We start from the raw sequence: 25,073 nt of genomic DNA on the forward strand, positions 1-25,073 counted from the left end.
CAGGTTAACTAATTAAACAACAAAGAATATGATCTACATGATCAGTCTCTGTGTGTAAAATAAAAAGTGGTTAATGTGAACCTAACTCTCAGCTAAAAAATGTAAAGAAAGCAATCCAATGTTATTTGTTGCCTAGACTTTACTGCAAATGACACTCAAGTCTTGAGAAAAAAAACAATACAGTATTACTGCAGTTAGCCATGACAGCCTTTATAATAGAACGCTTGTGACCACACACATAAATATTGCACTTGGAAAAAAACATCTTAAAGTAGAAATAGAATGAAACAAACAGGCATTCTATTGTTGCTCTATTATAGTGGCCACTATAGTAGACATCGATCAAGTGCACAAGGCTACATGTGTGAAAAAATAACATTCACTGAGTAAAACAAATATAACGTTAATCCCCCTCACTCACACACATACAAGTGTTACTGTCAAGTTCAACACAACAAAAACAATATATTTAGGCTGCTACACTGCACATTATTACATTGTACACGTTCTGCCTTTGGACATCTGTTCTACAATGTGCCAGCAAAAGTGAGAAACAGGGAAAGTGTGTGGTGTTCCTTTCACCTCTAAAGTGGCATCCAGCTAAAGCCAGGTCCAGCTCCAGCTACACTTGATCCCTGAATCCACTTGTTTAACAAGCAACGCCTCATTTTCACCTAATTCTCTTATAATGAAAATGCACCACATACTGTAGAAGGAAAACAGTTCATTAGCAGATGGTTAGTTCGTCACACAGATTGCCAGGGTCCATTAAGCAACGAACGCGTTATAACTTGAGGAACGGCAAGGAGTCGTATACCAGTTAATACTATTGCGAATTGGTTAGGTTACTAATGTTAGCTCATCTGATGTTTTTGTTTAACGTTAGCTGTCTGACTTTATTAGCAAGCCAATTTTCACACCATAAACTCAATATTTTGATCACATAAATTGGCTAATGTTGCTCAACATTTATCTGGCTAACTGAGAAGTCAATCCAGCTAGCAAGATACGTAACAATGCTAATACTTGTTCCACCACACTTTCTCCCTCACCTCAAAAACTTTCAAAATGACACTAGTTGTTTGGTTCCAGCTCATGAAGTACGCTTCATCACCTTCTCACCCCGGTCTCCGTGGTCAGGCTTCTCACCTAACGTTACCTCTTCGTTCTCGTTCAGGGGACGCGCTGTTTTAACTGGCAAGCTGCCTTTCCAGAGCGCGCGCTGATGCTGTAACTAGTAAATTGTTTGTCTCTTCAGTCGTGTGCTGCGCTGCATTCTGTTATGTGAACGATTGGCTGAGCGTTGGATACTGACAGTGTTGCTCCAAACGCGCATCACTTGTTCGTCTACAGCCAGTAGTCATCCAAACCCCCCTCCCAACCTTTTCTCATCGGATCTACACGAATCACCTAGGTCACCTATTTTGGATTCAAAACGTGACGCGTTTGGTGACTAGTTTTCATCACTGTTATTGATGTGACCTGTTAAATCCACTGCAACCGGTGTAGATGAAGGGGAGACAGGTTAAAGAAGGATTTTTAAACCTCGACACACAGATTGTGTCTGTGTGCCATTCAGAAGGTGAATGGGCAAGACAAAATATTTAAGTGCCTTTGAACGGGGTATGGTAGTAGGTGCCAGGCGTACCAGTTTGAGTGTGTCAAGAACTGCAACACTGCTGTTTTTTCACACCCAAGAATGGTCCACCACCCAATGGAAATTCCAGCCAACTTGACAACTGTGGGAAGCATCGGAGTCAACATAGGAAGCTTTCAACACCTAGTAGTCCATACAACGAATTGAGGCTGTTGAGGGCAAAAAAGGGTGCAACTCAATATTAGGAAGGTGTTCCTTGTACACTTGTATATTTGATAAGTTAACTGGTTTTTTTAAGCAATTTTTTATTTATGTACAATAGAAAACCCTAGATTTCTGCATAAAAATATCTTTGGTCTCTGTACATTAAGCAAATATTTCAGGTACAGTTGAAGTCAGAAGTTTACATACACTTAGGTTGGAGTCATTAAAACTTGTTTTTCAACCACTCCACCAATTTCTTGTTAACAAACTATAGTTTTGGCAAGTCGGTTAGGACATCTACTTTGTGCATGACATAAGTAATTTTTCCAACAATTGTTTACAGATTATTTCACTTAATCACAATTCCAGTGGGTCAGAAGTTTACATACACTAAGTTGACTGTGCCTTTAAACAGCTTGGACAATTCCAGAAAATGATGTCATGGCTTTAGAAGCTTCTGATAGGCTAATTGACATCATTTGAGTCAATTGGAGGTGTACCTGTATTTCAAGGCCTACCTTCAAACTCAGTGTCTCTTTGCTTGACATCATGGGAAAATAAAAATAAATCAGCCAAGACCTCAGAAAAAAAATTGTAGACCTCCACAAGTCTGGTTCATCCTTGGGAGCAATTTCCAAATGCCTGAAGGTACCACGTTCATCTGTACAAACAATAGTATGCAAGTATAAACACCATGGGACCACGCAGTCGTCATACCGCTCAGGAAGAAGACGCGTTCTGTCTCCTAGAGATGAACATACTTTGGTGCGAAAAGTGCAAATCAATCCCAGAACAACAGCAAAGGACCTTGTGAAGATGCTGGAGTAAACAGGTACAAAAGTATCTATCCACAGTAAAACGAGTCATATATCGACATACACTGAAAGGCCACTCAGCAAGGAAGAAGCAACTGCTCCAAAACCGCCATAAAAAAAGCCAGACTACGGTTTGCAACTGCACATGGGGACAAATATCGTACTTTTTGGAGAAATGTCCTCTGGTCTGATGAAATAAAAATAGAACTGTTTGGCCATAATCACCATTGTTATGTTTGGAGGAAAAAGGGGGAGGCTTGCAAGCCGAAGAAAACCATCCCAACCGTGAAGCACGGGGGCGCCGGCATCATGTTGTGGGGGTACTTTGCTGCAGGAGGGACTGGTGCCTTTCACAAAATAGATGGCATCATGAGGGAGGAAATTTATGTGGATATATTGAAGCATCATCTCAAGACAACAGTCAGGAAGTTAAAGTTTGGTCGTAAATGTGTCTTCCAAATGGACAATGACCCAAAGTATATTTCCAAAGTTGTGGCAAAATGGCTTAAGGACAACAAAGTCAAGGTATTGGAGTGGCCATCACAAAGCCCTGACCTCAATCCTATAGACAATTTGTGGGCAGAACTGAAAAAGTGTGTGAGAGCAAGGAGGCCTACAAACCTGACTCAGTTACACCAGCTCGGTCAGGAGGAATGGGCCAAAATTCACCCACTTATTGCGGGAAGCTTGTGGAAGGCTACCCGAAACGTTTGACCCAAGTTAAACAATTTAAAGACAATGCTACCAAATACTAATTGAGTGTATGTAAACTTCTGACCCACTGGGAATGTGATGAAAGAAATAAAATATGAAATAAATGATTCTCTCTACTGTTATTCTGACATTTCACATTCTTAAAATAGTGGTGATCCTAACTGATCCAAGATAGAGAATTTTTACTAGGATAAAATGTCAGGAATTGTGAAAAACTGAGTTTAAATGTATTTGGCTGAGGTGTATGTAAACTTCCAACTTCAACTGTATATGCATGTTCTTCATTTTTGTACTGTTTCAAACAAACGTCATATGTTTCTTCATGTTGAGAAAAATAACATTTGTAAATGTCATTATATTATTTTCATATTCACTCACAATGACTATCAGAAGATTGCCACCAGTAAGCTATAAGAAAAAGAAAAGTATCCTACTGTACAACATGTATTGCCTGCTTCCCTGATACTGTAAAACACACTATATATTTTTTAAATCAACACATTTTCCACACACACACACTACACAATGGACTCTCGTACAACATAAAAAAGATCACAAATGAAAGCACTGCCATCCTTCACTTGTAGCCCTGGAATGCAACTAAAAAACAAAAACCAAACAAGTCATTCTAATACAGACAATTGCATGGGTACAAATTACAAAAGGTGAATAATCTAACTTGTCTTTTCCATAAAAAATATGAAACTATCCCCTTAAGCAGCATTCTGGTACAGTAATCTCAATTAACAGATACACCAACAATCACACTCACACTCAGCCATTTTGTGGTCTCAATCCAGCTCATCAACACATTACAGTTTTGTTCCTTCTCATGATGAAATACAAATGTTCCCATAATAATGTAGACCCTTTGGGCAACCATACAGAAAACAAAACATCTAGAAGCAGCTGCAAAATGACCCACAATACAAATACAACTGGATCCATAATTAAACTTCAAAACAACAAGTTTCTTAAGATCTAGGCCTACTATATAGGAAACTAATTAATATATATTTAAACTAATGGGCAAAAATCAGTAGCTGCTCATTTGTTTATCATAGTTATTGCAATCACTTTTTCATATCTTCAGAAACAGCAGTAGCATAAAACCCATAATGCTATTATTAACCTAACAATAACAAGTTACTACATAGGACCATAAACCATATAACATGGCATGTCAGTGGCACTTCTTTAACTGTAGTATAATGAGAGTACTGTTCGACGGTTTGGTTTTAGGCCATGTTAAACTAAACTTCATGGCATGGCATTATTAGTCCTTAGTGTCCTGCCACCTTGTAATCTGCTGTGATTGTTTTGTTAATGCAATTTGCAATGCATGTTAAAATCCAACCCCAGGCACATCACATAAACCAAAAATGTAAGGTTGACAAATTGTTTCATACCAAGTGTATGCTCAAATTATTTACTCAATATTCAGTGGAGGGCTTAGAGAAGAGGGACAATTTGAATGTTGCTAATTGTGCCATATTTATAAAAGTCATACCCTACACCATGAAACTTACAAGATTCAAGTTAAATAGCAAAATTAACTGATGTTACTTCACTAATAGAGGAACATTAAAATTTGGTAAAAGCATAACATATCAACTGAAATTAGACAAACTTACAAAATAACAAGTCACGAGTCAAATATGTCAACACTACATTACAGTGGGCTTATACCAGATTCACCGGAATACTAGAGGCATAACCATCATATAGTACTTGATGCTTTTTATCCCTTTAACTTTAAATTGAATATATAGCTGTAAGTCCTACTGTATAACTGCGTGTAAGTACTTTATAATTGCATTACTAAATATATTCCATTATAGGTACTATGGAATAATGCCCTGACCAATTTTGAAGCTGAAAGAGGATCTGAAACTGGGAAGTGCCCATTCACTTCAGAAGGTGTACATTATGGCTGTTCACAATTCATTTTCCCACATGACAGACACATAATACGTACAAGGTGAATTCCACATCATCTCTGGCTCGTCATAGGGGATTTAAAGGCATCAAACAAACAATTATTAATATAAAAAGCCTTGTTCCCTCCCTCACCAGTAAAATGTTATTTAAAAAAATATATATTAGTCCATTATTTATGAAAATCATAAAAAATAAGTTTCAACTACAATCTACATCAAGTATCATCACTACTAGCCTGCTTGCAACTTTACTGCACTGTGAAATAGTCTTAGTGCCATTTTCATTTCAGATACACCTTTATCTTCACGCATGCATCTACAAAATCATCAAACGCATCTAATATCACACCAAAATTGATATTTTAAGGGCCTAACTAAGACAATCAAACTTTTAGAGCACCTTCCCAGTTTGCCAGATATGGACCTTTCACCAGGAAACAAATACACGCTAATAACAATCTGCTGTCAAAATGTTAAATACTGCATTGTTACATTGATTGGCGTTGAATCATCTGACAACTTGCTATAAAAATGCAAACGAAAAATGTAGATGTTTCATATGAGTTCTAAGAATGTAACAAACCTTACATGACAACACTAGGAAACTGAACATGCTACAGTCCTCCTGAGGGGAATATAGTATGTCTTAGTTTTTGGATGGGGGTCATACATAAAGTAGCACCGGCACCTCACCGTGATCATCTAGCTAACCTTGGGGTATGGCTTCTTCGGATTTTGCTTACAGCTTACTGGCGCCTCGTTTGTTAGTTTAACAAAAAGAAAAGTGCAATCAATGGCTTATTTTTCCCCTTTTCTGAAAGTATCTGGCAATTTCATGAACGTCATTCACAATGGGCCACGGTCTTTCTTGTCTGTTCCAAAACTGCAACATTAAAAGAAGTTCTAGGTTGTACAAATGTGTTTAAACTTGACAGATAAGGTATTGTGGTAACTTATCCTTCTTTCAGGCATTTAAACTTACAATACATATTTAAAATACATATTTTGCACTGAATTTTGTTTTACGAAACATTTGTTCAAAAGTATCACAAATTTCCCTGACTTCGATGGGGTTAATGTGATTGATTCCTAAACAACTTTCCTGACTTTTCCTTGATGATTTTCCAAGGATCAAATCCTTTCCAACTGGACTGTGGAACCCTGGAATGGGATGCCTGAGGTTGTGGGATGGCCAAGTATGGTCGACTACAAAACGGGCTGCCAGATTGCGTCCCAGATGGCACCCTATTCCCTACATAGAGCACTACTTTTGGCCAGGGCCTATGGCCATAGGCCCATTTAAGGAATAGGGTTCCATTTGGGCCGCAGTCCCAGAGAGAGAACCTTACAGTTAGTTAGTCAGCCAGCCAATCAACCAGTCAGCCAGCCAGTCAGTTAGTTCCACACACACAGGGATGAAGTTGAACAGTAGAAGCCACAGAGTTACCACTAAGCTGGAGGAACTGGAGCAAGGGTCTGGAAGAGAGGCAAAACGCTTCCTTAGTACCAAGAGGTCTATATAATGTACATAGTTATATAATGTGAGTGTGCGCCTATGTGTGTGCATGTATATGGAAAGGACAAGGTAGGAAAGACAGGCAGGGGAACTCACCAATAGGAATTCTCTTGGTGGTATTGAGGGGCGGGAGCTGTTGTGGTAGAGGGCAGGCGCTACAGAAGTCTGAGCAGGCAGGACAGACGAGAACCCCATTGTATACCCAGTCATTAACACGCACACTGACGCTCAGCAGCTGACCCGTACGCACACACTGGTACGCAGTGTCCTCCACCCACACTGTCAGACCCTGGGTAGAGCAAGAGATCTGGAAACATCAACAATATAACATTTAAGTATTCGTTTTTTGTTGTATGGGTCACTTCAAAATGTAAATATCTGCCTGTCACACATCTATAATAGGGTTGCATTAACCCACAACACAAATGTAATTGAACTGAATTTGTGATTTTGTAAGCTCATATGATAAAAGCATGAGACTTAACGGTGGTAAACGTTATTAAGAAGACTTGTATTATATGGATGAAGCGACAAAACATAGATTACAGAGATATCTAAAGATTGTTACTTATTCTGCATTACCTTATAGCAGCCACTTCCCCAGTCAGGGTAGGTCATGCGTCTGGTACACTGCTCCATGACGAAGGCAGTCTTCTGGTACAAACACACTGAGTCTGGGCCATACTGCTCAGCTCCGTAGTTCCTCCACCAATCTGGAAACAGTGTGTCAGGTAGCATACTAGTTAGTAGGGTTACAACATTTTCAAAACTTTCCTGAAACAAAATTCCCAGATTTTCCAGAAATCCCAGTTGGAAGATTCCCAGGATTGGGATGGAATAAGCCGAAAGGGAACAGAGAATTTTCAAAATGGGATTTCTGGAAAACCTGGGAAAGTATCCGGAATTTTGCAAACCTTCAAGTGAGTTAACAGCCTCAGAGTACATGAACCAAGGCCTGAGGAACCAAGAGGCAACAACAACGCAAGGGAAGGGATATTACCGGGCTGGTTCTCCTGGACCCTGCAGTAGGAGTTGCGTTGGTACTCTCCACTCAGGTGCCAGCTAAACTCCTGGCTGAAGGGACAGTAGTCAGCAATCTCCACAGCTCCACCGTAGGAGGCCAGATCCATCACAGAGACTTCAGGGATATGGTCAAAGTACTGCCGGAGAGAAGGTGGAAGATATTTACTGTATGGGGTGTACTTAACACTATGCTGGTCACAATTGGTAAACAACATCTTAAATAAAGACAATTTAAAATTTGTTTTTGTTGCCTTTTTTGTCTAATAGGTACAAACTTTGCTTGGGTGCATGTGCTTAGTAAATCCTTGACATATAAATATTACAAGTGTGTTTATCTTATAATCCTCTGTAGTGGTCCAATAGGTTTCTGACACAGACTCTTGCTCGCGTCATGTTATCATCACTGGGTGTATTGTCATAGCCTCGATTTCTAGGCTTTGACTATGAAGGATGGCATTGAGAGACTTGCATTTTACCTGGTAGTCCAGGGGTAGGTCCTGAGGGTACTTCTGCAGGTTGCAGACGGCCACAGCCAGCTGGTCCTGCCTGCAGGTGAGCTGGAGAGGTGTGGCTCGCACTGTGTCACAGTAAAGGGTCACCACTTTACGACTGAAAATCAATAACTCAGGAGGGTTAGGTCAGGTTGAGCCACAGTTTCTCATTTAAAATGTTTTTATTGTTGTTGGTTACAGTGAATTTCTAATCGAGTTTAAGTGTCAAATGGCTTGATGTTTGTGTTCACAGAAATGTTGACATATGGGTTGTTCCATTTGATTTCAGTCACTTTTTAGACTGCACGTCTTTTAATTGGAACAAAACTTTCCATACACATTTGCCCATGGTAGAAATGGTCAGAAAGGGACTTTGGGGGACCTGAATGCAAAAAAACATTTAGGAGAGTTGATCCATTTTGCATTCCCCACTCTACCATGAGACATCCACATATTTATCACTGGGAAAGATAAACGGTTGAGTTTGATATCATTTAAAAGCTTATAAAACAGGGTTGTCAAACTATTTCACATTCCTTGATAAAAAAAATTACTAATGTAATTTTTGAACCTTTAACGTCAATTGTCACAAAATGCATAAGCTACGCTCAGCCATGGCTTGCTATATAAAGCAGGCAGACAGGCATCCAGTTACTGTTTGATTGAACGTTAGAATTGGCCAAACGAGTGACCTAAGCGACTTTGAGCATGGTATGAACGTCGTTGCTATTTGGCAGATTTCAGTATCTAAGAAACGGCCGCCCTCCTGGACTTTTCAAGCATGACGGTGTCTAGGGTTTACCGAGAATGGTGAGACAAACAAAAAAGCATCCAGTCAGCGGCAGTGCTGTGGCCAAAAACAACTTGTTGATGAGAGGTCGAAGGAGAATGGCAAGAATAATGCAAGCTAACAGGCGGCCACAAACAAATAACGGAGCAGTACAACAGTGGTGTGCAGAACGGCACCTCGGAACGCAAAACTCGTTGATCTTTGTCATGAATGGGCTATTGCAGCAGACGACCACACCGGGTTATCAGCTAAAAATAAGAAGGAGCGGCTCCAGTGGGCACGCGATCATCGACACTGGGCAATTGAGGAGTGGAAAAACATTCGCCTTAGCAATCTCACTGGAATAAAGACCTCCTCCATTCCTGCCATTATTGAAAGAGATTGTGATACCTCACATCTCAAAATAGGGCTACCTAATGTTAGATCACTCTCTTCCAAGGCAGTTATAGTCAATGAACTAATCACTGATCATAATCTTGATGACTAAATGATTGGCCTGACTAAATGACTAAATGATTGGCCTGACTGAAAGATGGCTTAAGCCTGATTAATTTAATGTGTTAAATGAGGCCTCACCTCCAGGTTACACTAGTGACCATATCCCCCGCGCATCCCGCAAAGGCGGAGGTGTTGCTAACATTTATGATAGTAAATTTAAATTTACAAAAAAAACAAAAAACGTTTGTCTTTTGAGCTTCTAGTCATGAAATCAATGCAGCCTACTCAATTACCTTTTAGAGCTACTGTTTACAGGGCTCCTGGGCCGTATACAGCGTTCTTCACTGAGTTCCCTGAATTCCTATCGGACCTCGTAGTCATGGAAGATAATATTCACATTTTTGGTGACTTTAATATTCACAAATTCTCGGACAACCCAAAGATTCCTAGATGCCCTTCCAGACTCCCTCCGCCTACCCAAGGACGTCAGAGTACAAAAATCAGTTAACCACCTAACTGAGGAACTCAATTTAACCTAGCGCAATACCCTAGATGCAGTCGCACCCCTAAAAACAAAAACCATTTGTCATAAGAAACTAGCTCCCTGGTATACAGAAAATACCCAAGCTCTGAAGCAAGCTTCCAGAAAATTGGAACGGAAATGGCGCCACACCAAACTGGAAGTCTTCCGACTAGCTTGGAAAGACAGTACCGTGCAGTATCGAAGAGCCCTCACTGCTGCTCGATCATCCTATTTTCCCAACTTAATTGAGGAAAATAAGAACAATCCAACAATTATTTTTGATACTGTTGCAAAGCTAACTAAAAAGCAGCATTCCCCAAGAGAGGATGGCTTTCACTTCTTTGAGGAAAAGATCATGATCATTAGAAAGCAAATTACAGACTCCTCTTTAAATCTGTGTATTCCTCCAAAGCTCAGTTGTCCTGAGTCTGCACAACTCTGCCAGGACCTAGGATCAAGGGAGACACTCAAGTTTAGTATTATATCTCTTGACACATTGATGAAAATAATCATGGTCTCTAAACTTTCAAGCTGCATACCCTATTCAAGCTAACCTTCAAGCTGCATACCCCATACCCTATTCCAACTAAACTACTGAAAGAGCTGCTTCCTGTGCTTGGCCCTCCTATGTTGAACATAATAAACGGCTCTCTATTCACCGGATGTGTATCAAACTCACTAAAAGTGGCAGTAATAAAGCCTCTCTTGAAAAAGCCAAACCTTGACCCAGAAAATATTTTCTTTAAACAAAAAAATCGGCCTATATATCGAATCTCCCATTCCTCCCCAAAATTTTACAAAAGCTGTTGCGCAACAACTCACTGCCGTCCTGAAGACAAACAATGTGTACGAAACGCTTCAGTCTAGTTTTAGACCCCATCATAGCACTGAGACTGCACTTGTGAAGGTGGTAAATGACCTTTTAATGGCGTCAGACCAAGGCTCTGCATCTGTCCTTGTGCTCCTAGACCTTAGTGCTGTTTTTGATACCATCGATCACCACATTCTTTTGGAGAGATTGTAAATCCAAATCGGTCTACACGGACAAGTTCTGGCCCGGTTTAGATCTTATCTGTTGGAAAGATATCAGTTTGTCTCTGTGGATGGTTTGTCCTCTGACAAATCACCTGTAAATTTCGGTGTTCCTCAAAGTTCTGTTTTAGGACTACTATTGTTTTCACTATATATTTTACATCTTGGTGATGTCATTTGGAAACATAATGTTAACTTTCACTGCTATGCAGATGACACACAGCTGTACATTTCGATGAAACATGGTGAAGCCCCAAAATTACCCTCCCTGGAAGCCTGTGTTTCAGACAAAACATGACACCCACCCTGTACTCAAAAGCATACTGTGTCTTAACCGAACAACACAAACACCTCAGATTATGTCAAATAAGGTCTAAACTACAACATATGCTAAAATGGAAAAATGTAATGCCTTTATAGATAATTGATGTTAATGGGTAAAAAAGGAAATGTTTATTAAAAAATATATTTTTCAAGAAATTAGCAAATAGTTTCACAACCCTGTTTATAAGCTTTTAAATAATATCAACCGTTTATCTTCTCAAGTGATCAAGAAATTGATGTCTGGTGGTAGGGTGGGGTATGCAAAAATGGGTAAACTTTGAGCACCTCTATCTCCTAAATGTTTTAGCATTCAGGTCCCACTTCTACCATGGGCAAATATGTATAGGCATTTTCGTTCAAATCAAATGGGTGCGGTCAAAAAGTGATTGAAATCAAATGGAATGACCCATATGAGACAAGGGTGTGTCGGCTACTAATACTTTAAATTCGTTTAGGGGCATGCTATGTTCCTAGACATTTAGATGTTTCAGTCAGTTGTGTATAGTAAGAAACCTAAACTTAGATTAGATACCCCCTTACCTCTGACGTTGCCTTTCAATCCAGAATTTACAACTCTTCATCACAAAGTCACAGCCCAGGCCCTTGCCCCAGTCCAGCCTCTCTGCCATGCTGTAGTTGGCTCTGTACCAACTAGAGAAAACATAGATGACGGGTAACATTGTACATCAAGTCAGGTAAACTCTTGAACTTCAATACAAAAATCATATGTCAAAGTCAAGTACCTTCAATCACACCAATCACACCAATTCCCAATAAAAAAAGAGCCTTCAAGTTGTTTAATAGTCAAAGCTCTTGAAATGACATAAAAGGTCAGTCATTATTTTCTTGTATTCCATATAACAGTCTGCAACCCTACCCTGTGTCTTCCATGATGGCCAAGGAGAGCCTAGAAAACACTCTGTTCTGGGTGTGAGATCCAGTCATTGCTTCATTCTGTTATCAATACAAACAGGAGAATTATTTATTATTATAAATAGATGAATAATGAACCTATATGAGCACATACACTGAGTGTACAAAACATTAGTAATACCTTCATAATATTGTGTTGCATCCCCTTTTGCCCTCAGAGCTGCCTCAATTCATGGACTCTACAAGGTGTCAAGCATTCCAAAGGGATGCTGGCCCATGTTTACTCTAATGCTTCCCAAAGTTGTGCCAAGTTAACTGGATGTCCTTTAGTGGTGGACTATTCCTGATACACACAGGAAACTGTTGAGCATGAAAAACCCAGCAGCGTTGCAGTTGTTGACAAACTCAAACCGGTGTGCCTGGCACCTACTATCATACCCCGTTCAAAGGTAGTTCAATATTTTGTCTTGCTCATTCACCCTCTGTATGGCACACATACACAATCCATGTCTCAATTGTCTAAAGGCTTAAAAATCCTTCCTTAAACTGTCTCCTTCCCTTCATCTACACTGATTGAAGTGGATTTAACAGGTAACATTAGGGTTGCAAAGGGTCGGAAACTTTCCGGTAAATTTCTGGAAATTTTCCATGGGAAGTTAAGCTCAGGAATTTGGGGAATTTTGCAAAAAATAAAGTTAGCTTATAACAGTGGACCTTTTTTGTGGGATACTCTTTTTGTACATAATGTTGCCGCTACCGTCTCTTATGACCGAAAATAACTTCTAGACATCAGGACTGCGATTACTCACCACGGACTAGCAGAATCCTTTTTCTTCTTTCATGACTCTGACGAGCCCGAGGATATACGGCTCCCTCGGGAACAGGCCCTGAGCCCCGTGATTTGCGTGTAGAGGATGCGCAGAAAGAGAGGCCGGAGAGCGGGCTGCCTGCTGAGAGGTCGGAGGCAATCGAATAAACCCCCACTTCCTCAATTCTGCTAGCAAACATGCAATCTTTGGACAATAAAATGGACGAGTTATTGGGAAAATTAAACTACCAACGGGACATTAAAAACTGTAACATCTTATGCTGCACGACAACAATATCAACATACAGCTGGCTGGTTATACGATGTACTGGCAGGATAGAACAGCGACGTCTGGTAAGACAAGGGGCGGCGGTCTATATATTTTTGTAAACAACAGCTGGTGCACGATATCTAAGGAAGTCTCGAGCTATTGCTCGCCTGAGGTAGAGTTTCTCATGATAAGCTGCAGACCACATTACCTACCGAGAGAGATTTCATCTATATTCTTTGTGGCTGTTTACATACCAACACAGTCAGAGGCTAGCACTAAGACAGCATTGAATGAGCTGTATTCCGCCATAAGCAAACAAGAATACGCTCACCCAGAGGCAGTGCTCCTAGTAGCCGGGGACTTTAATGCAGGGAAACTTAAATCAGTTTTACCAAATTTCTATCAGCATGTTAAACGTGCAACCAGAGGGAAAAGAACTCTGGTCCACCTATACTCCACACACAGAGACGCATACAAAGCTCTCCCTCGCCCTCCATTTGGCAAATCTGACCATAATTCCATCCTCCTGATTCCTGCTTACAAGCAACAATTAAAGCAGGAAGCACCAGTAACTAGATCAATAAAAAAAAGTGGTCAGATGAAGCAGATGCTGGAATATGTTCCGGGATTCCTCCGATGGCATTGAAGAGTACACCACATCGGTCATTGGCTTCATCAATAAGTGCACCAATGACGTCGTCCCCACAGTGACCGTACGTACATACCCCAACCAGAAGTCATGGATTACAGGCAGCATCTGCACTGACCTAAAGGCTAGACCTGCCGCTTTCAAGGAGCAGGACTCTAACCCGGAAGCTTATAAGAAATCCCGCTATGCCCTTCGACGAACCATCAAACAAGCAATGCATCAATACAGGACAAAGATCGAGTCGTACTACACCGGCTCTGACGCTCGTCGGATGTGACAGGGCCTGCAAACCATTACAGACTACAAAGGGAAGCACAGCCAAGAGCTGCCCAGTGAGCTGGTTCACCTCTGATGCTCACAGGCAATGTGTATTGGAAGAGATTTCTGAATGTTCTTTGCCGAGCATACACCCCTCCAACCAGACATGCTTTATCTACTCATTTGCTGGAGGCAGAGTTCAACAGAGTTCAAGTGAAGGTCAAGCAAATCATAGAGAACGCAGACTGTATTGCAATCATCTGTGATGGGTGGTTGAATGTACGTGGGCAAGGAATAATTAACTACATCATCTCTACTCCTCAACCAGAATTCTACAAGAGCACAGACACAAGGGACAACAGACACACCGGTCTCTACATTGCAGATGAACTGAAGGCAGTCATCAATGACCTTGGACCACAGAAGGTATTTGCACTAGTGACAGACAATGCTGCGAACATAAAGGCTGCTTGGTCTAAAGTGGAGGAGTCCTACCCTCACATCACACCCATTGGCTGTGCTGCTCATGAATTAAATCTGCTCCTCAAGGACATCATGGGACCGAAAACAATGGATACACTCTACAAGAGAGCTAAGGAAATGGTTAGGTATGTGAAGGGTCATCAAGTTCTAGCAGCAATCTACCTCACCAAGCAAAGTGAGAAGAATACGAGCACCACATTGAATCTGCCCAGCAACAACCGTTGGGGTGGTGTTGGCATCATGTTTGACAGTCTCCTGGAGGGGAAGGTCTGTCTCCAAGAAATGTCCATATCACAGTCTGCCAATATGGACAGCCCCATCAAGAGGATCCTCCTGGTTATATGTATTTTGGGAGAGAGTGGTAAGCAGCCTGAAACTCCTGAAACGTAGAGCAGTAGCCATTGCACGGATTGAGGGAGACAATGTCATCCTGTCTGATATTCAGACTCTGCTTGCAGATGTATGAGAAGAAATCCGTACTGCACTGCCCACTTCACTGTTGCTCCAAGCAGAGGAAACTGCATTTCTGAAATATATCAAAAAGCGTGAAGACTTCTGCCTGAAGCCCATACACGCCGCAGCGTACATGTTGGACCCCAAGTATGCTGGCAAGAGCATCCTGTCTGGTGCAGAGATCAACAAGGCCTATGGTGTCATCACTACCATGTCTCACCACCTTGGCCTGGATTAGGGCAAGGTTCTTGGCAGTCTAGCGAAGTACACTTCCAAGCAAGGGCTTTGGGATGGAGATGCAATATGGCAGTCATGCCAACATATCTCAACATCCACCTGGTGGAAGGGACTTTGTGGATCTGAGGCTCTTTCCCCTGTTGCCTCCATCATCCTCCAAATCCCACCAACATCAGCTGCCTCAGAGTGCAACTGGTCATTGTTTGGGAACACACACACCAAAGCACGCAACAGGCTGACCAATACAAGGGTTGAAAAATTGGTGGCCATCTGGGCAAATTTGAGGCTTTTTGAGCCTGACAACGAGCCATCCTCAACAAGGTTGGAAAGTGACAGTGAAGATGAGGCCTCAGAGACTGAAGTTCAAGAGGTGGACATTGAGGAGGTCCAGGGAGAAGACATGGAAGCCTGAGAGGAAGACAACCAAAGCTTTACACGGAACCGAAACCGGCTGCCCGCGTGTGCCATCGTGCATAAATGTATTTTGTCCCCCTACACCAAACGTGATCACGACACGCAGGTTAAAATATCAAAACAAACTCTGAACCAATGACATTAATTTGGGGACAGGTCGAAAAGCATTAAACATGTATGGCAATTTAGCTAGTTAGCTTGCACTTGCTAGCTAATTTGTCCTATTTAGCTAGCTTGCTGTTGCTAGCTCATTTGTCCTGGGATATAAACATTGAGTTGTTATTTTACCTGAAACGCACAAGGTCCTCTACTCCGACAATTAATCCACACATAAAACGGCAAACCGAATCGTTTCTAGTCATCTCTCCTCCTTCCAGGCTTTTTCATCTTTGAACTTATATGGTGATTGACATCTACACTTTCAGAGTATTACCACACAACCGACAAAATATTTTGTCTTTCAATCACCCACGTGGGTATAACCAATGAGGAGATGGCACGTGGGTACCTGCTTCTTTAAACCAATGAGGAGATGGGAGAGGCAGGACTTGCAGCGCGATCTGCGTCAGAAATAGAAAGGAGTTCTATTTTAGCCCTTGGCATCGCAGACGCTCATTGGCGCATGCGAGCAGTGTGGGTGCAATAATTGAATAACATGGATTTCAAAATGTATTTTGCGACGCTCGCGCACCCGATGTGTCCGGTCTGGTCAGCATGTTAGTCTCCAGACTAATCCTTCCACAGATGTATATTGAAAAAGTTTTTGGGAGGTGCGATGGATCATTGGGGATCATTCAATATTCTCTTTATTTTGTTGTTCAGTGAAATCATCCCATGTGAAGAGTCAATTCATTTAATGAAAGTTCAATTCGTAACAAATATATTTTTTATTTCTATTGGAAGGATTTAATCATTTGCAATTGTCTACTTATGATCAGGTAAAAGGTTTATGTTTCTGTCTCCATATGATATGGTAAATATATCCAATGCAAAAAACATCTACATTTAAATTATATTAATATTAATTTGCATATACTTCCATTAACTCCCATATATTCCCGTTAATTCCCACAGAGAATTTCCACCTTTAAATATTCCCCAAAACGTGCAACCCTAGGTGACATCAATAAGGGATCATAGCGTTCACTGTGATTCACCTGGTTAGTCTATGTCTTGGAAAGATCAGGTGTTCCTAATGCTTTGTATACTCAGTGTAAATGCTGATGATGAGTAACGAACTATTGCTAAGAAATACATGCAGAATTCACAATAGCTATACAGACTATGAAACTGAGTGAAAGGGTAATTACATTTACATTTTAGTCATTTAGCAGACGCTCTTATCCAGGGACATACAGTAGTGAATGCATACATTTTAATACATTTTTCATACTGGCCACCGTGGGAATCGAACCCACGACCCTGGCATGCTCTACCAACTGAGCTATAAGGATATGGTGTGGTTAGGTCTATATCAGGAATTCCAGTTCAGACACCAGTTCTAGTAGGCTAAGTAAATCTATAAAACAAATGTAGGCTGCACATACTGTACAGAAAGGAATCATTTCACATAACAGTAAAAACTAAGCACAGTACAATGCAAACTGCAGCCCTTCTGTTACCTCTAGTAGCCTCTTCTCCCAGTGGTTCAGCTCAGTACCCATCCCTCCCTGGTTCTCCAGCTCCATACCCTCCAGGATGGGACAGCCAAAGTGTCTCCTCGCCTCTTCCTGCAAACACATGCAGGGGTACAGGACGCGAACATTAACCACATTACAGGACAACGCAGGGCAGCGCAGCACAACAATAAAATATTAGCATAACACCGCACAGCACAACAGAGCAGAGCACAGCATAGCCTCTACAACGGCACATATCTACCAATGACAAATACATGTAAATACATGATTCAACAGGGAGGAGCTTAAAAGCAGGATTTTTACCACAACACGCGGTGTCACTAGAAGATGCACTTCATGTCGGACCATCACGCCACCACGGATGTCCCATAATCGAGTCACTTTACGAATCACTGCATCACTCCACTGATACAGGCCTAAACTATAATAGAAAGCAAAAGTTCTCTCAAACATCAACATGATTTTAGAAACATATAATAATTTTTCTGTTGTGCATTGTATTATCGTCTAGGCCTGGTGCTTATTACAAAAAGCGCAATTCTAAAAACCCAGCCTGACAGTGGAGGATAATGATTAAGTATACATACCTCTCGTTGAATGCTGGTAGTCCACTTGCAAACCGAGGTGTCAGAGGCTTGCCATCATCATCGTGATAAAATGCAAACAGCCCTGCAGAAAAACCCTGTTGGACACACGTTAAAGAAAGTAATGAAATCACATTACTCAATCAATAATGAAATCTGTGTTGGACATGTTTAATTCGTTATGGTATTTATTTAAATCATTCATGACTAGCTTCACGCCAATAGGAATAACAATTAGATTATTTTCAATGCACTCACCAGGGCGTGTATGACTTCGTGTTTGACGGTTGACAGCATACCCTCAAACTCCTGAGGTTGGGTGGATATCATACTGGGGCACAGGTTGGCATATCCAGCAATGGGTCTAAAAAGGTAAAGAATGTGAAACTGACCTAAAATATCATTGGGTTAAAAGACCTATTCATGGGCCATGGGCTACCATGTCACCTACCAGACCCAATCAGTAGCTACGGCAATCTGGAATAGCCTAAGATGCCGTTATAAGCCTGTAAAATATATTCAAAGGGTTAACCAGGTGTATTTAAAGAGTGTACTGAGTTGGAGGCTTACCTGTCCAGCTCAGACTCCAGTTGACAGTATGCAGCATAGGCCACAATGTTCTCCTGTCCACAGCGTTCTGTAGTCAACCCGCTGACGTAGAGGACAAAGTCAGCCCCCTCCACCCCCTTCCCGTCCGGGGGCCCTGCTGAGCCACACGACCTCCCTGTCTCGCTGCACACCTTGCATTGCTGGAAATCACATATACATAATTGCATTTTTATGTAATTTATTTAAAACAGAAAAATCGCATCGAAGCCCAGGTCTCGTTTACAGGTAAGTCCTGAATCTACAGGTGAGCCCTGAAATACTTTACCTTGCATTGCTGGAAATCACACAATGGGCGTAACACAGTAAAATCATCAAACTACAGTACTCAAGACCACCATCAGCCAACAGGCCTACCAGTATATATATATACCTAATGCTTTGTATACTCCGTGTAAATGCTGATGATGAGTAACGAACTATTGCTAAGAAATACATGCAGAATTCACAATAGCTATACAGACTATGAAACTGAGTGAAAGGGTAATTACATTTTAGTCATTTAGCAGACACTCTTATCCAGAGACATACAGTAGTGAATGCATACATTTTTCATACTGGCCACCGTCACACACACACACACACACACACACACACACACACACACACACACACACACACACACACACACACACACACACACACACACACACACACACACACACACACACACACACACACACACACACACTTGAAGTCAGAAGTGTACATACACTTTGGTTGGAGTCATCAAAACTCATTTTTCAATCACTCCACAAATTTCTTGATAACAAACTATAGTTTTGGCAAGTTGGTTAGGACATCTACTTTGTGCATGACACAAGTCATTTTTCCAACAATTGGTTACAGATAGATTATTTCACAATTCCAGTGGGTCAGAAGCTTACATACACTTAGTTGACTGTGCCTTTAAACAGCTTGGAAAATTCCATGGCTTTAGAAGCTTCTGATAGGCTAATTGACATCATTTGAGTCAATTGGAGGTGTACCTGTGGATGTATTTCAAGGCCTACCTTCAAATCCAGTGCCTCTTTGCTTGACATTATGGGAAAATCAAAAGAAAGCAGCCAAGACCTCAGAAAAAAAATTGCAGACCTCCACAAGTCTGGTTCATCCTTGGGAGCAATTTCCAAACGCCTGAAGGTACCACGTTCATCTGTACAAACACCATGGGGCCACGCAGCCGTCACACCGCTCAGGAAGGAGACGCGTTCTGTCTCTTAGAGATGAACGTACTTTGGTGCGAAAAGTGCAAATCAATCCCAGAACAACAGCAAAGGACCTTGTGAAGATGCTGGAGGAAACAGGTACAAAAGTATCTATATCCACTGTAAAACGAGTCCTATATCGACATAACCTGAAAAGCTGCTCAGCAAGGAAGAAGCCACTGCTCCAAAACCGCCATAAAAAAGCCAGACTACGACATGGGGACAAATATCTTACTTTTTGGAGAAATGTCCTCTGGTCTGAAGAAACAAAAATAGAACCGTTTGGCCATAATGACCATTGTTATGTTTGGAGGAAAAAGGGGGAGGCTTGCAAGCCGAAGAAAACCATCCCAACCGTGAAGCACGGGGGTGGCAGCATCATGTTGTGGGGGTGCTTTGCTGCAGAAGGGACTGGTGCACTTCACAAAATAGATGACATCATGAGGGAGGAAAATTATGTGGATATTGAAGCAACATCTCAAGAGATCAGTCAGGAAGTTAAAGCTTGGTCGCAAATGGGTCTTCCAAATGAACAATGACCCCAAGCATACTTCCAAAGTTGTGGCAAAATGGCTTAAGGACAACAAAGTCAAGGTATTGGAGTGGCCATCACAAAGCCCTGACATCAAACCTATAGACAATTTGTGGGCAGAACTGAAAAAGCGTGTGTGAGCAAGGAGGCCTACAAACCTGACTCAGTTACACCAGCTCTGTCAGGAGGAATGGGCCAAAATCCACCCAACTTATTGTGGGAAGCTTGTGAAAGGCTACCCCAAATGTTTGACCCAAGTTAAACAATTTAAAGGCAATGCTACCAAATACTAATTGAGTGTATGTAAACTTCTGCCCCACTGGGAATGCGATGAAAGAAATAAAAACTGAAATAAATAAAATCACTCTACTATTATTCTGACACTTCACATTCTTAAAATAAAGTGGTGATCCTAACTGACCTAAAACAGGGAATTTCTACTAGGATTAAATGTCAGGAATTGTGAAAAACTGAGTTGAAATGTATTTGGCTAAGGTGTATGTAAACTTCTGACTTCAACTGTAGATTCGTTTTTTTATGTTTTATTGCTAGGACTAAACGGAATGAGCAGGGGGAGACAGAGGAAGAGTGTGAAGACCGATGTGGGTGGAATTCTAATCCCACGCAGACAGTTGGATCATGTGCGTGTTGAGGACGGTTTCAGTTTAACCTTGTTTAGTCTCATTGAGATAATCTCTTTTACAAGACAGACCTGTTGAAGATAGCAGCAGGAGGCAATGGTGGCAAGCCAGGTGAGTAGATAACATATAGCGGAAACAGAGTGGAGCATGTAAACATGGAGGCTAACTATTAATGTCTTCAGGCTAAGTCAAATAATACTGTATTTAAAGTGATTAAATAGATGTCTAAAAGAACAATAACATCGCTGGTTAAAAAGGCCAAGCTTAAAAAGGTGAGTAACAAGCAATAGAGGTAGTTTAGAAGACAAAAGCTTCTGGACTGTCTTAAACGACCCATGAACCGGAAGTGCTAATCTTGTTTGAGGCTGTCAGGTCAGTGAGGCCACCCTCAGTTCTGCACACAACCTCAAAGTGGGACAATAGGCACTCCAACCTAAGCCCTATCATAATTCAAATTTCACTGAACTGGCGTAGGCTGCATTAGCTAATCCCATAACTACAGAATGGTCCACGGGTGCCTGGTGGTACATTGTCCCTATGGGTAGAGGAACAGTGGAAAGACTGGCACCTATAATGACGATGTACTTTCCATGTTTTATTAATAACAAATCAATACCAGAAATCACATGTTAATAACAGCGACCAATAACAGTGACCAACACTGACTAAGTTAGTTACTTGAGACCTGGTATTACTAATAACTAGTCTATCAACCAACCTACTTCGTCACTACACCTCATGTTCCAATTTCTGTGGCGTAGACTGACCTGCAGATGATGCTCAGGAACAATGACGGGTCCACACTTACTGATGTCTGCACATGCTCCCTGGCAGTAGCGGTGAGGGTCATCTTTCTTCCTCAGATACTGATTGGTCACACATTGTCTGAACAGAAACACATTTTATAATGCAAGAGAAAGACGCATGAACTGAACCTCTTGACTGATCGAGCCTTGTATTAATGACTTGACATAGCTTAGTGTGCTCTTTAGATATTCAATATATGAGAAGCATTCAGTGTTTTTGGCCTATTCAACGATATAGATTATCTAGAAACATCTTAAAATGCTACACTCACAACCCCAACTGAATTACAAACATGAAACTATTTTATTGTCTTCTTGAAACGAGAACATGTTCTTGAACCGTGTTGGAGGGTGATCATGTCTTATCCGGTGTTCTGTGTGAATTTAAGTATGCTCTCTCTAATTCTCTCGGAGGACCTGAGCCCTAGGACCATGCCTCAGGACTACCTGGCATGATGACTCCTTGCTGTCCCCAGTCCACCTGGCCGTGATGCTGCTCCAGTTTCAACTGTTCTGCCTGCGGCTATGGAACCCTGACCTGTTCACCGGACGTGCTACCTGTCCCAGACCTGCTGTTTTCAACTCTCTAGAGACAGCAGGAGCGGTAGAGATACTCTCAATGATCGGCTATGAAAAGCCAACTGACATTTTCTCTTGAGGTGCTGACTTGTTGCACCATCGACAACTACTGTGACTATTATTATTTGACCATGCTGGTCATTTATGAACATTTGAACATCTTGGCCATGTTCTGATATAATCTCCACCCGGCACAGCCAGAAGAGGACTGGCCACCCCTCATAGCCTGGTTCCTCTCTAGGTTTCTTCCTAGGTTTTGGCCTTTCTAGGGAGTTTTTCCTAGCCACCGTGCTTCTACACCTGCATTGCTTGCTGTTTGGGGTTTTAGGCTGGGTTTCTGTACAGCACTTTGAGATATCAGTTGATGTAAGAAGGGCTATATAAATACATTTGATTTGATCATGTTCTTGGACCATGTTTGAGGGTGATCATGTCAATGGACCGTGTTGGAGGGAGATCATGTCAATGGACCGTGTTGGAGGGTGATCATGTTAATAAAATGTGCTGGAGGGTGATCATGTTAATAAAATGTGCTGTTGGGTGATCATGTTAATGGACCGTGTTGGAGGGTGATCATGTTAATAAAATATGCTGGAGGGTGATCATGTTAATGGCCTGTGCTGGAGGGTGATCATGTTAATGGCCTGTGCTGGAGGGCGATCATTTTAATGGACTGTGCTGGAGGGCGATCATGTTAATGGACTGTGCTGGAGGGCGATCATGTTAATGGACTGTGCTGGAGGGCGATCATGTTAATGGGCTGTGCTGGAGGGCGATCATGTTAATGGACTGTGCTGGAGGGTGATCATGTTCTTGGTCTGTGCTGGAGGGTCATCATGTTAATAGGCTGTGCTGGAGGGTGATCATGTTCTTGGACTGTGTTGGAGGGTCATCATGTTAATAGGCTGTGCTGGAGGGTGGTCATGTTAATGGCCTGTGCTGGAGGGTCATCATGTAAATAGGCTGTGCTGGAGGGTGATCATATTAATAGGCCTAGCTGGAGGGTGATCATGTTAATGGCCTGTGCTGGAGGGTGATCATGTTAATGGTCTGTGCTGGAGGGTGATCATGTTAATGGTCTGTGCTGGAGGGTGATGGGAGGTGAGAACTTTACCTGCTGAGTAATACAGGTCCTGCTTGCCGGCGAACCTGAAATGCCTTCTGTAGATAATCAATTGCTTGTGGAAAAAGTTTATCCTGTAGAAAACAAAAAAAGGCAGTGTTTATTGACCAGCATCCAGCTAAAAATGATACACAACATAATATTAGCCAGCAGCAACAAAACTTCACAAAGGTAACATTGTCATAGCCGTGATAGACATGACAATATACCTATTGTCCTGTATGTCAATAGAAAATATCTCTGACCTCATTCACACAAACATACCTTCACAAGTCTTCTTTTATTTGAAGTTAACCTTTGGAAGAAGACAACGTGTATTTATAATAACCAGCTTACAGTAAAGCCTGGCACACACTTACATTACAAACTGACAATTCTATAGTAATAAAAAAAATGTACTTACTTGTCCACACTTGAATCATAAATTATCGTTATCTTCAATTGTTGATCAGAGCTTCTTTTGGTTAATCTCTCAGACTTCAGGTACACTTTATGGACAACCTACAAGAAACATTGTTGAAAGAAAAGTAGCGGTAGTAATGTATTATCATGTAGAAAGAATTTGAGGTCAGTGTTATATTAGCTTTATTTTGATACAGCGTTCTTCGTGTAAATAATACATGTAATTGCATGCAAGATTTTTTTATATATTTTTTAAGTAAACCTTTGTGTAATGTAACATTTTCAACAGGGCCCAGCCCCCAAAATACCCATCACCCCTACTCCGTACTTTTAAACAATCTACCTGATACGCCCCTTGCCATGGCTCGAGCGCCCCACGCAAAGTACCTCAGCTATGCATCGATTCCTTACGAGAAAATAACTGGTAAGCAAGCGATAACGATACTCACCTCCGACGGAGATGGAACTTGATGTTTACACGTATGACAATGCACAAACAGAAATAGAAGGGAGAAGGTGCAGATACGGCTCAATGACCCAAGCTTCCAAAAGCGTCTCAGCTCTGTCGCCATCTTATGTCCAGCGAAGCTGACACCAGTAGTGATCGAACTCCTGTTTCATAATCACAGCGCACAGAGAGAACTATGCCCCTCCACCACTATGTTATTGATAGGTTTATATCTTATTAGGCCAGCGAAACCAATGCAATTTGCCCGTGTGTTGCTAGCTTTAGCCTTTAGTTTAGCTGCTAGTGCTTTGTCTTACATCATCACTTCCGGGTCGTCAGATTTCCCTGAAAAAAGCTTCATAACAAAAGTGTTCCACCTTAACAATCCATGGGGAGCTGCATGCTCGACATTTACTGGGGGACTGGACCAACTCAAGGTGTTATATAAAATCCACCTTCTCAATGTTAAAAATATTTTCATATGACCCTCCCCTTGTACTGTAAAACAATAAACAAAGCATACCGACTTCGAGCGCTTCCATTTCATGGTTTGCGTTTTCAACACCACAATAAATAGACTAGGTCAAGCTTGACTAACAGAAAATACATCCCTCCCTACATTATAAGCCTACCCAGTATTGAAGGCTTGGC

General features: G+C 41.5%; 1 protein-coding gene across 1 annotated transcript; it reads right to left on the minus strand.

Moving 5' to 3' along the window:
* Positions 1-3,665: 3,665 nt before the first annotated feature.
* LOC106586457 (leishmanolysin-like peptidase) lies at positions 3,666-24,828 on the minus strand. The gene is made up of 17 exons (XM_014173797.3): positions 24,424-24,828; positions 23,976-24,073; positions 23,837-23,867; positions 23,564-23,646; positions 21,832-21,949; positions 18,648-18,826; positions 18,336-18,441; positions 18,081-18,175; positions 17,797-17,914; positions 17,476-17,583; positions 12,285-12,361; positions 11,948-12,058; positions 8,286-8,418; positions 7,787-7,946; positions 7,369-7,499; positions 6,883-7,093; positions 3,666-6,746 (listed from the first exon to the last, which is right to left on the minus strand). Exons 1-17 carry the CDS (start codon positions 24,544-24,546, stop codon positions 6,622-6,624), a joined length of 2,007 nt encoding a protein of 668 aa, XP_014029272.1. The 5' UTR covers positions 24,547-24,828; the 3' UTR covers positions 3,666-6,621.
* Between the last annotated feature and the right edge of the window lie 245 nt (positions 24,829-25,073).

This window comes from Salmo salar, chromosome 25 (assembly GCF_965601325.2).
Source record: "Salmo salar chromosome 25, fSalSal1, whole genome shotgun sequence".
NCBI lineage: Eukaryota > Metazoa > Chordata > Actinopteri > Salmoniformes > Salmonidae > Salmo > Salmo salar.